This window comes from Culicoides brevitarsis, chromosome 1 (assembly GCF_036172545.1).
Source record: "Culicoides brevitarsis isolate CSIRO-B50_1 chromosome 1, AGI_CSIRO_Cbre_v1, whole genome shotgun sequence".
NCBI lineage: Eukaryota > Metazoa > Arthropoda > Insecta > Diptera > Ceratopogonidae > Culicoides > Culicoides brevitarsis.
In genome coordinates, this window is record NC_087085.1 from 15,209,332 (window position 1) to 15,222,106 (window position 12,775).

At 28.4% G+C, this 12,775-nt stretch overlaps 2 protein-coding genes across 8 annotated transcripts in view; one reads left to right on the top strand and one right to left on the bottom strand.

Annotated features, from left to right (window-relative positions):
- Positions 1-28: 28 nt before the first annotated feature.
- On the bottom strand, positions 29-1,095 carry LOC134831176 (THO complex subunit 6). The gene has a single exon (XM_063844841.1). The coding sequence runs from the start codon at positions 1,043-1,045 to the stop codon at positions 29-31; it is 1,017 nt and encodes a 338-aa protein (XP_063700911.1). The 5' UTR covers positions 1,046-1,095.
- Positions 1,096-4,311: 3,216 nt separating this feature from the next.
- The window catches only part of LOC134838128 (ryanodine receptor), a 41,625-nt gene continuing 33,161 nt past the window's right edge, over positions 4,312-12,775 (top strand). For all 7 annotated transcript variants that reach the window (XM_063853592.1, XM_063853593.1, XM_063853595.1 and 4 more), the window contains exons 1-2: positions 4,312-4,473; positions 7,276-7,626. In XM_063853592.1, coding sequence (XP_063709662.1) covers positions 7,573-7,626 — 54 coding nt within the window. In that variant the 5' untranslated portion in view covers positions 4,312-4,473; positions 7,276-7,572. The remainder of the gene's footprint in view (positions 4,474-7,275; positions 7,627-12,775) is intronic.

The window sequence follows — 12,775 nt, forward strand, 5'->3', positions numbered from 1 at the left end:
ACACGAAAAAATTTATTCTTTATGAAAATTAATTCCCTGGATGGAGTTTCAAACAAATATCGCGATAATTGAAGTTTGTACAAACGTCTAAAATGTTACTCGAGCCTCCGAAGCAAAGTAATTTATGAGGACTCGATTGCCAAACTGCTGAATAAATGGAAGGTGATGACACAGGTAGCTCCGTTACAAGATCCCCATTGAAATTATATTGTCGAACTGTCTTATAATCGCCTCCAACCAACACTTGATCATCCAAAAACCCGCAAATGTGGATTTTTTCGGGGAAATCAAACACTTGCGTGACTTCGTTCGATCTCAAATGCCACATACTGAAACGCGGTCCGCCTCCGCAAATCAACCAATCGTTATTAAAAGCTACTGTTCCTTGCCATTTTCCGAATTCCGGTCTTGCGAGCTGATCTTTCTTGTAAGGCTCAATTTTTGAACTCGATTTTCGCGAACGAGCATCCCAAACGCGAACACTTCCGTCTTCCGATGCCGAGACAATTTGTGCTGATTTTGCATTGCCATCGACGCTGTGAATGTAATTTGTGTGTCCATTAAAGGTTCTGAGGATTTTCCCATCTTCCAAGCTCACGTTGTAAATGTTGTTGTCGCCGCATCCAGCATACAAATTTCCCGCATCGCGATCCAACCAGAAGCAATTTATCTCGTTTAGTTCGGCATTTTCGGGTGACGATGGAATCCGTACTTCCCAAGCTTTTTTGCTGGAGATTTGTTGTCCTTTGAAAGAGTAACCGGTGATTTCGGCATTCGTTCCCACTATTAAAAAGTCATTGAAAAACGATAAACTGTAGATTTGGGACTTGTCGGATGCTTGAAAAATTTGCAGAGGTTCTGTGTTTGAACCGATTTTGGTTTCTGGCGCCGAAAGACTTTCGTCGGTGATGTCCTTTGTTAGGTTTTCAATCGAAAATAGCAGGATTTCGCCAAAGTTTGTTCCAACGAAGAGATGTTTGCCATCTGATGAGATTGTTTGCGAAACAGCTACTGTGTAATAGGATTTTAATTTATTATTAACCATGTTTTGTTTTTTTTTTGTTGTCGGCAAATTTATGTCGTCGTAGCGTGTATACTCTCGTACTGACTGTAGTAATTTGACAGCTGTCACTCATATCTGTGACTACTGTATCACGGCGAGCAACAAACTTCGGGTTGTAATCGCTGGAACACAGTAGTCCAATGATTTGAGACGAATGAAAGTGATAAATTGATAAACTGAAAACACAGATGGCGCTGATCATTTATCACTTTTATTCGTCTCAGTCGATTTGAATTGAAAGTTGGAAAACGGGAAGACTGGAAGAGAAATAAAAAAAAATTAAATTTATTTTTTTTTTAATTTAGAATTTTTATTTTTTTTACAGTGTAAACGACTAGTTATTTACCCAATTATTTTCATTTTTTATTTATCGACGAGGTCTAATACAGTTTTTCTCATGAGAACCTAAAACCATTATGAAACTTGCAAGTCGATTTTGACCCTATTTCTGATCAATTTCAAAGCTAAAACTGAATAATTGTCGTTTTTAACATCATTCATAATAAAAATATTTAAAAAAAAAGTTATAAACTTATTTATTTTATTTATTTAATAATTAATATTAAAAAAATTTATCATATATTTTTTTATATTTTTTTTATTTCAACTTTAATAGTGTTAAATTTTGTTATTTAAATTTTGCAAAACTATAAAAAAATCTACCAATTATAGAAAAATATTTAGTTCTTTTAAAAAACCGATCAAATTGAGAAAATTAAGTATAGTGTAAAATGGAAAATAAAATTCAGCAATGTAAAGTTAGAAGCAATATTTTTTTCAAAATCAATATAAATTTTGTTAAAACAATGATCTATAAAATTAAACAAAAAACATTGCCATTCATTAGCAGAACATGTGGCGCCGTTAACAAGTGGTTCACAGACCAAATCTTGAAGCGATGCCAAATTATAAATAAACAAAAAACGATAAATAAAAAGTTGCAAAGATCATTGAACGACGAGAAGAATTTCATTCAACAAATTCGTGGTTCAAGCAGTGCGTAAGTGTGGCAAGAGATCAGCTGGGGTGCTATAAAAAATGTTGGTCGTGTGCCGAATGTCTAACAAGTTGTCGGCAATTTATTTCTGTAAAAATAAACTAATTGTGAGAGAAAGCGGATGACCTGGCGCAATGTATAAACAAAAATTTATCTATTTTTAAGTGGTGTGATGATTTTTATTTAATTGCGGTGTCGCGACATGTCGGTGAGTAAGATGTTAAAAGTGAGAAAATTATTTGAAAATGTTGAGTGTGAAAAATTTTTTAAAAGAAGAGGTGATCATTTGATTGTTTGCTGTTGACGGAAGAACATCAAATATTGTGGCGAAATATGTTGACCGAACGTTCGTTTTTTTTTCTTTTTTTAATAATTTGCAAAGATAAACAAATCATTTTGACAAATTGAATTGTTGTTAATGGATAACTTTTTCAAATCTTCTGCCTTTTAATTACATTTTTTTTCAAACTTTCATCCGAATTAATTTAGTACATTTTGGATACATTAATGAATTAGAACAATTTAAATAATAAAAATTTTTTAAAATTTCAATTAAGAGAAAAAGAAACATGAAATAAGGAAAAAAAATCTGATCAAAAATTTTATGGTTTGATTCTATTGATAATATTCTTAATTGGAACACTTTATTTTTTCATTTTTCATCAAGTTTAATGTATCGCTAAGGATATTCAACAAATTTCATTAATTTTTAATTTTTCAAAAAACTACATTTTCTGCAAACTTATTAGAATTAAGATGTCGTTAATATGTATGTAATTAAAACCACAAGGATTTTTTTATGTTACATAAGGACTCGAAAAAAGGGATTTAGTAACATAAATCTTTTAATGATTTTTTAAATATTTTATTTTTATTTTTTTTTAAATAGTTTAAAAATAGGAATTAAAAAGATTTAAATTAAATATTTCCTCCCAGAAAGTTACGATTTTAATTTGTAATATTTTTTTAATAGTTAAATTTAAATTTTTTATTTAATTTATTTTAGTTATTTCTACAAAATTTCTACAAATAAATGTTACCTGCATAGCACCATTAAAAATTAATTCGGTCAATTCCATTATTTCAGCATTTTCTATAAAATATAACAATAAATCACACTCGCAAATATCCATCCCAAACATTGAACTTCGTACAAAAAAATTTGTTGGTAAACACATCTAAAAATATTTATTTTTCCTCTATTCCAATCAACAATCGAATCACATCACAGAGTTAGATATTCATCTCTCGTCGCACAACCTGTTGAATTATTTAACTAGGCATATTATTAGACGACGACTGTAGCGACAAAAGCAACAACAACAACGAGAAATCACGACAAAAAATAGAAAATTTATAAATTGATGCTAAAGTGAGATCTCTATGAAGTTTTTTATTTTAAAATTTTTCTGGCAAAAATACACATCAAAATCAAGAAGAAGAATCGGTCGTTAAAATTTTTCTTCAAATTGTATTGAGTGGGGTACAATTTTCACGTAGGGTTGCTCGATTTTTTTATGTAAAAATTTTAATTATTTTTTATTTATCGGAATTTGAATTTTAAAAATTTTTGAATTAAAATTTGTTTTATAAAAAATTATTTTTTTTAAAGAAAATTTAGATATCGGGTAACATTATGGCTTCAGAGAATTTTTTACCCTGTGGTTCTAAAGCATGTTAATTTTAAGACTCTTTGTTAAAAATTAAATTTTTCTAATATTTTCTGAAAACATTCAAATATTTTTAGTCATAAAAAATTTTTAAAAAATATTTTTCAGTAATTTTTCTAAAACTTTTTGAAAAATAATTTTTTTCCACAGGGTTTTGATCTCAGGAAAATTTAAAAAGAGCGAAAAATTTCTGCTCAAATTCCATTTTCGGTACAGATCATGAACGACGCTCAACTGTGTTCTTAGAAAATTTTTGATTTTTCTCAATCGTGGACGATCCCATGTGAAAAATATCTCATTTTGAAAATTCATCCGAAGATGCCCGAACGCAACATGTGTACCCAGTGCCGTACCGATTCTTGGCATGCATTCAAATAATTTTTAACTTTTCTTCCCTTAATTTCCACCTAACCTCCCGTCCCTGTTTCACCTAAAATCCGTTATTTTTAGAAATGTGGTTGCGTGAAACCTATTTTTAGCGCGCTTCGTGCGATCACTTTGCTGCCGAGGCACTTTTGAGCACGAAAAGTGGTCAGTTCTCTGCAAAAACCGGCCCGTGGATTACGGTTTTTGCAGTTCACTTTACGATTTTTTTCACAAAAACCAAAAGAGAAAATCTTCTTTTTCCATGAAAAAAGTCCAGAAAACGCGTTATCGGTGATCGGAATCGGTAGTTGCGAGTCTGTGTGCGATCGAAAAACACGAAAATCACGCAAAAATTCAACGAAAATTTCTGGAAAAAGGTGAAAAATGATGGAATTTTTCGCGAATTTTCATCACAGACACGAAATAAATGGCGATCATTTGGCAAAAATAGACAAAAAATGCGAAAATTCGCTGAGAAATCGACGAAAAAATGGAAAATGTCAGTTGAATTTTGAGATTTTCTCTCACGAATCGTCGCGATGAACGAATATAATTTTCTTTATTTTATCTTTTTCGAACTTTTTTACACACAAATTGTGAAATTTTTGCTTTGAGCAAACGGAAATGTACTGCTATAAAGACGAAAAAAACTATTAATAGCGCTTCACAGTTCGAGATTTTGTGGGAGAAATTTAAGTGTGCACGGTGGTTGTTGCTTCAATTCGCACACACATCGATGCATTATTCAATATTGGATTGAAATCAAATTAAATAAAAAAAAAAATCAAACAAACGCGGAAATGTATCGTCTTTTTGCATAAATAAATCATTAAATCGTTGATTGTTCTTTCAATTAAAAAAAAAATATCGACTGAAATTTTTCTCAATAATAATTAAAGAAAACAATTGAATTTTAATGAGACAATTAAAAGTGCCAGAAAAATTAAAAAACATAAAAAAAATTAAAAGGCGTTAAAAAAATCAAACTTTAAGCCAAAACGCCTCTCAATAAAAAATCGACGCATTCCTAGACGAGCGTTCGTTTAAACCCATGATGAAGTGAAATAATTTATTGGTCGCGTCTGTTACGTCGATGTAACAACCAACAATCGAACAAAAAAAGAAACAATAATAGATGATGATGTCGGTCCGTCGGTGTTTTGCACACGTTTTCAAAATGACACATTCAATTCGAAAAATATAAATAAAACATGAGAGAGGAATTCAACCTTCTTGGCACAGTTCCTAAAAACAAACTTTGTTTTGTTTTCAACTCTGACATATTTATTTAGAAAATTTGTTTTTAAATGATAGTCGTTAATTTTTTGCTTTCGTCGTCGGATATTTATGAAATTTTACTTTCACTGTCAAGAACAGAGCAATGTACTTTTTGCCGGGTTGTCGTGACAAATTTAAAATAAATTTTATTTTTATTTTTTTTTATCATTTTTTTTTAATTTAAATTTTTATTTTTTTTTTTATTTTAATTTTTCAATTAAATTAAATTAATTAATTAATTTTAATTAATTTTTATTTTTTTTATTTCTAAAGATAAATTTTTAGAATACTTTAATTTTAAATATTAAATTTTTAAAAATATTTTTAATTTATTATTAAACAAGTTTAAGAAAAATAATTAAATTAAATTGTGTGGCATAAAGGATTGAATTATTTTAACAAAATTACTGTGATATATGATATTAAAGACTATGATAGTTTAGAGACTTTTAAAATTAAGGCAAAACAATATGTGATAAACGAATTAAGTATATGAAAAAGTGATATTAAACGAACTAGCTAAAAAACCGTCGCAATATCATCGTAAATGATGGAAAGAAATACAACAACAAATTCGAAATTAAATTAATATATATTACAGAAAAAATTATTAAATATTTAAGAAAAAATTCCAATGTCAAAAAAAATTTAATTTTATTTTGTTAACTATTTAAATGAAAATATTATAAAAAAATCGCATATTAAAAATTAAATATTTAAAAAAAATAATTAATCGAAAATCGATAATTGGACCTTTTTTATTTTATTACATTATTTTAATTTTTTTTTTTAAAACTATTCAGTTTTATTTTTGGGGCAACTTTAATAATAAATATTTTTTCATCAAATAAATTTTTAATGAAAAACCAGGCGTTTCCATTATTCAACAGAAACGCGTACCTTTATAAATAAAATTCATAAAAATCGAATAAAAAAGATAATTGAGTAAAGTAGTCGATAAAAAACGAATAAAACTAAAAGAAGAAGAAATACGTGACCAACACGTGATAAAAATAGTGGAAACACGGAAGTCTATCGAAAAACTACCAACAACTGTTGATTTTTATTTTTCTTCTCTCCAGCTGTGCTTTCCACGTATAAAATATTTGTTACTTTACCCCGTGCGTTGTTCCGTTTGTTAATGACATAAAAATCCGCACAAACACACACTTAGTGAAGGTGTTACTGCATCATCATCATTTTACTGCAAAGTTCAAACATCCATTTCGCATGCCTGAGCAAAAAGTTCAATGAATGTCTTGTGTTAGCCCTGAAACAATACAAAAAAATCTTTTAGTTGAATAAACAAGAAAAAGAAGAAGAAGGAAGTACGAAGATCAAAGAGAGATGAAATGACAAAATAATGGTTAATGTACATCTCAAACCACTCGTCAATTATGTGGTTTGCCCTTCTTCTGTCGGCAATGCGTGAATGAAATAACGCGCGGTTTGAATTTTCTCTCTCTCTCGTTCGTGTATATCCTTTAATTTACGTGATACGAAACCAAGAGAGCAACCACCGGCATTATTTTCATACGGAAATTTTGCTTTTTTAACAGTGTAAGTTGGTAACTGTTTCCCATATAAACACACAAAACAGATGACTTCAGTAGTTTTTCATTCCTCGCACAAGGCAGATGCCTGTCGTCCATGCATGGCTTATAAATAATGCTAAATTACTGCGGGAAAATGTGTTGTACATAACATAAATATATAAATGTGTAGGAAAAACGGTCACTTTTTAATGTATATTCCTTTGTAGTAACATAATACGCGCGCGATACACCAAACAAATGAGGCAATTATCACCTTTTATTCGCGTCTGTGATGGAAAATTCGGGAGTGATGATATTAATTTTAATAAATTATGAAATTTTTAATAATAAATTTGCGATATCTAGAGCAGAAAATATTTATAGTCCCAATAATAAATATAAAAATAAATAAATTATAATAAAAAAATAGCAAAAAAAAAATCTGTACAAGATTTAAAAAAATTAAATAAAGTGCTTCAAAAAAAAAGTGAATAAAATTAATTGTTAAAAGAAAAACAAGGAAAATATATTTCAACGTCAACCACTCTGAGATTGGTTTATCACCCGGATAACAGGTGGCCAATCAATCAACAACAACAACAACAAAATCACAAAAAAAAATTTTTGGATTATTCCTGAAAGTAACTCTTATATGCTTCAATAATGGCAGAAGCTGAAGGAGGATCCGAGCAGGATGATGTTTCATTTCTTAGGACGGTTAGTATTCAAAAAAAAAGTATTAAAATTTAAAGATAGTGATCGTGTGATGAATTGAAAATTTCTGAAATGTGTAACAAGTAAAAGATTTAAATATTTGAGTAATTTATTTTTGAGTAGATAAATGTGAAAAAAAATATAAATAATTAAAAAAAAAAATAAAAAAAAGAATAGCAAATATTTAAATTTTTTTTAAACAAAAAAGTTTGAAACATTCTAACGTCCGGAGTTTTCATAGTTTGCTCCAAGTCGACTCTAATAATTATTAGAGTAGAGTTGAGTCTGCTCTATCGAACTCCAAATATTTAAAATTTTTCACGATTCTTCCTCATGCTGACAAAAAATCGAGTTTTTTGTACCTTTGAATTTTTGAGCAATCTTAAGCTTGAAACTGAATAAAAAGTCATTCTGAAGATGATTTCCATTCATATTTTCTCAATTTTCGAACAAATAAAATTTTTCTGAATTAAAATCGTGATTTTTCAAGTCAAATAAAATTTTTCACGATTCTACCTCATGCTGACAAAAAATCGAGTTTTTTGTACCAAGTCAATTTTTGAGCAATTTTAAGCTTGAAACTGAATAAAAAGTCATTCTGAAGATGATTTCCATTCATATTTTCTCAATTTTCGAAGAAATAAAATTTTTCACGATTCTTCCTCATGCTGAATTAAAATCGTGATAAATTTTGCAAGTCAAATAAAATTTTTCACGATTCTTCCTCATGCTGACAAAAAATCGAGTTTTTTGTACCTTTCAATTTTTGAGCAATTTTAAGCTTGAAACTGAATAAAAAGTCATTCTGAAGATGATTTCCATTCATATTTTCTCAATTTTCGAAAAAATAAAATTTTTCACGATTCTTCCTCATGCTGAATTAAAATCGTGATAAATTTTGCAAGTCAAATAAAATTTTTCACGATTCTTCCTCATGCTGACAAAAAATCGAGTTTTTTGTACCAAGTCAATTTTTGAGCAATTTTAAGCTTGAAACTGAATAAAAAGTCATTCTGAAGATGATTTCCATTCATATTTTCTCAATTTTCGAACAAATAAAATTTTTCACGATTCTTCCTCATGCTGAATTAAAATCGTGATAAATTTTGCAAGTCAAATAAAATTTTTCACGATTCTTCCTCATGCTGACAAAAAATCGAGTTTTTTGTACCTTTCAATTTTTGAGCAATTTTAAGCTTGAAACTGAATTCTAAGTCATTCTGAAGATGATTTCCATTCATATTTTCTCAATTTTCGAACAAATAAAATTTTTCACGATTCTTCCTCATGCTGAATTAAAATCGTGATAAATTTTACAAGTCAAATAAAATTTTTCACGATTCTTCCTCATGCTGAATTAAAATCGTGATAAATTTTGCAAGTCAAATAAAATTTTTCACGATTCTTCCTCATGCTGACAAAAAATCGAGTTTTTTGTACCAAGTCAATTTTTGAGCAATTTTAAGCTTGAAACTGAATAAAAAGTCATTCTGAAGATGATTTCCATTCATATTTTCTCAATTTTCGAACAAATAAAATTTTTCACGATTCTTCCTCATGCTGAATTAAATCGCTGAATTAAAATCGTGATAAATTTTGCAAGTCAAATAAAATTTTTCACGATTCTTCCTCATGCTGACAAAAAATCGAGTTTTTTGTACCTTTCAATTTTTGAGCAATCTTAAGCTTGAAACTGAATAAAAAGTCATTCTGAAGATGATTTCCATTCATATTTTCTCAATTTTCGAACAAATAAAATTTTTCACGATTCTTTCCTCATGCTGATTCTTCCTCACAAAAAATCGTGATAAATTTTTTTGCAAGTGAAACAAATAAAAGTTTTTGATTTCGATTCATATTTTCTCAATTCGAACAAATAAAATTTTTCGAGTTTTTCCTGTACCAAGTCAATTTTTGAGCAATTTTAAGCTTGAAACTGAATAAAAAGTCATTCTGAAGATGATTTCCATTCATATTTTCTCAATTTTCGAACAAATAAAATTTTTCACGATTCTTCCTCATGCTGAATTAAAATCGTAATAAATTTTGCAAGTCAAATAAAATTTTTCACGATTCTTCCTCATGCTGACAAAAAATCGAGTTTTTTGTACCAAGTCAATTTTTGAGCAATTTTAAGCTTGAAACTGAATAAAAAGTCATTCTGAAGATGATTTCCATTCATATTTTCTCAATTTTCGAACAAATAAAATTTTTCACGATTCTTCCTCATGCTGAATTAAAATCGTGATAAATTTTGCAAGTCAAATAAAATTTTTCACGATTCTTCCTCATGCTGACAAAAAATCGAGTTTTTTGTACCTTTCAATTTTTGATCAATTTTAAGCTTGAAACTGAATAAAAAGTCATTCTGAAGATGATTTCCATTCATATTTTCTCAATTTTCGAACAAATAAAATTTTTCAAATTTTAACTGAATAAAAAGTCATTCTGAAGATGATTTCCATTCATATTTTCTCAATTTTCGAACAAATAAAATTTTTCACGATTCTTCCTCATGATGAATTAAAATCGTGATAAATTTTGCAAGTCAAATAAAATTTTTCACGATTCTTCCTCATGCTGACAAAAAATCGAGTTTTTTGTACCAAGTCAATTTTTGAGCAATTTCAAGCTTGAAACTGAATAAAAAGTCATTCTGAAGATGATTTCCATTCATATTTTCTCAATTAAAATACAAGTCAATTTTTGAGCAATTTTAAGCTTGAAACTGAATAAAAAGTCATTCTGAAGATGATTTCCATTCATATTTTCTCAATTTTCGAACAAATAAAATTTTTCACGATTCTTCCTCATGCTGAATTAAAATCGTGATAAATTTTGCAAGTCAAATAAAATTTTTCACGATTCTTCCTCATGCTGACAAAAAATCGAGTTTTTTGTACCAAGTCAATTTTTGAGCAATCTTAAGCTTGAAACTGAATAAAAAGTCATTCTGAAGATGATTTCCATTCATATTTTCTCAATTTTCGAACAAATAAAATTTTTCACGATTCTTCCTCATGCTGAATTAAAATCGTGATAAATTTTGCAAGTCAAATAAAATTTTTCACGATTCTTCCTCATGCTGACAAAAAATCGAGTTTTTTGTACCTTTCAATTTTTGAGCAATTTTAAGCTTGAAACTGAATAAAAAGTCATTCTGAAGATGATTTCCATTCATATTTTCTCAATTTTCGAACAAATAAAATTTTTCACGATTCTTCCTCATGCTGAATTAAAATCGTGATAAATTTTGCAAGTCAAATAAATTTTTCACGATTCTTCCTCATGCTGACAAAAAATCGAGTTTTTTGTACCTTTCAATTTTTGAGCAATTTTAAGCTTGAAACTGAATAAAAAGTCATTCTGAAGATGATTTCCATTCATATTTTCTCAATTTTCGAACAAATAAAATTTTTCACGATTCTTCCTCATGCTGACAAAAAATCGAGTTTTTTGTACCTTTCAATTTTTGAGCAATCTTAAGCTTGAAACTGAATAAAAAGTCATTCTGAAGATGATTTCCATTCATATTTTCTCAATTTTCGAACAAATAAAATTTTTCACGATTCTTCCTCATGCTGAATTAAAATCGTGATAAATTTTGCAAGTCAAATAAAATTTTTCACGATTCTTCCTCATGCTGACAAAAAATCGAGTTTTTTGTACCAAGTCAATTTTTGAGCAATTTTAAGCTTGAAACTGAATAAAAAGTCATTCTGAAGATGATTTCCAAATTTTCTCAATTTTGAACAAATAAAAAATTCTTCCTCATCATTCTGAAGATGATTTCCATTCATATTTTTTCAATTTTCGAACAAATAAAATTTTTCACGATTCTTTCTTATGCTGAATTAAAATCGTGATAAATTTTGCAAGTCAAATAAATTTTTTCACGATTCTTCCTAATGCTGACAAAAAGTCGAGTTTTTTGTACCAAGTCAATTTTTGAGCAATTTTAAGCTTGAAACTGAATAAAAAGTCATTCTGAAGATGATTTCCATTCATATTTTCTCAATTTTCGAACAAATAAAATTTTTCACGATTCTTTCTCATGCTGAATTAAAATCGTGATAAATTTTGCAAGTCAAATAAAATTTTTCACGATTCTTCCTCATGCTGACAAAAAATCGAGTTTTTTGTACCAAGTCAATTTTTGAGCAATTTTAAGCTTGAAACTGAATAAAAAGTCATTCTGAAGATGATTTCCATTCATATTTTCTCAATTTTCGAACAAATAAAATTTTTCACGATTCTTCCTCATGCTGAATTAAAATCGTGATAAATTTTGCAAGTCAAATAAAATTTTTCACGATTCTTCCTCATGCTGACAAAAAATCGAGTTTTTTGTACCTTTCAATTTTTGAGCAATTTTAAGCTTGAAACTGAATAAAAAGTCATTCTGAAGATGATTTCCATTCATATTTTCTCAATTTTCGAACAAATAAAATTTTTCACGATTCTTCCTCATGCTGAATTAAAATCGTGATAAATTTTGCAAGTCAAATAAAATTTTTCACGATTCTTCCTCATGCTGACAAAAAATCGAGTTTTTTGTACCAAGTCAATTTTTGAGCAATTTTAAGCTTGAAACTGAATAAAAAGTCATTCTGAAGATGATTTCCATTCATATTTTCTCAATTTTCGAACAAATAAAATTTTTCACGATTCTTCCTCATGCTGAATTAAAATCGTGATAAATTTTGCAAGTCAAATAAAATTTTTCACGATTCTTCCTCATGCTGACAAAAAATCGAGTTTTTTGTACCAAGTCAATTTTTGAGCAATTTTAAGCTTGAAACTGAATAAAAAGTCATTCTGAAGATGATTTCCACTTATATTTTCTCAATTTTCGAACAAATAAAATTTTTCACGATTCTTCCTCATGCTGAATTAAAATCGTGATAAATTTTGCAAGTCAAATAAAATTTTTCACGATTCTTCCTCATGCTGACAAATCGAGTTTTTTGTAATCGAGTTTTTTTTTCAATTTTTGAGCAATTTTAAGCTTGAAACTGAATAAAAAGTCATTCTGAAGATGATTTCCATTCATATTTTCTCAATTTTCGAACAAATAAAATTTTTCACGATTCTTTCTCATGCTGAATTAAAATCGTGATAAATTTTGCAAGTCAAATAAAATTTTTCACGA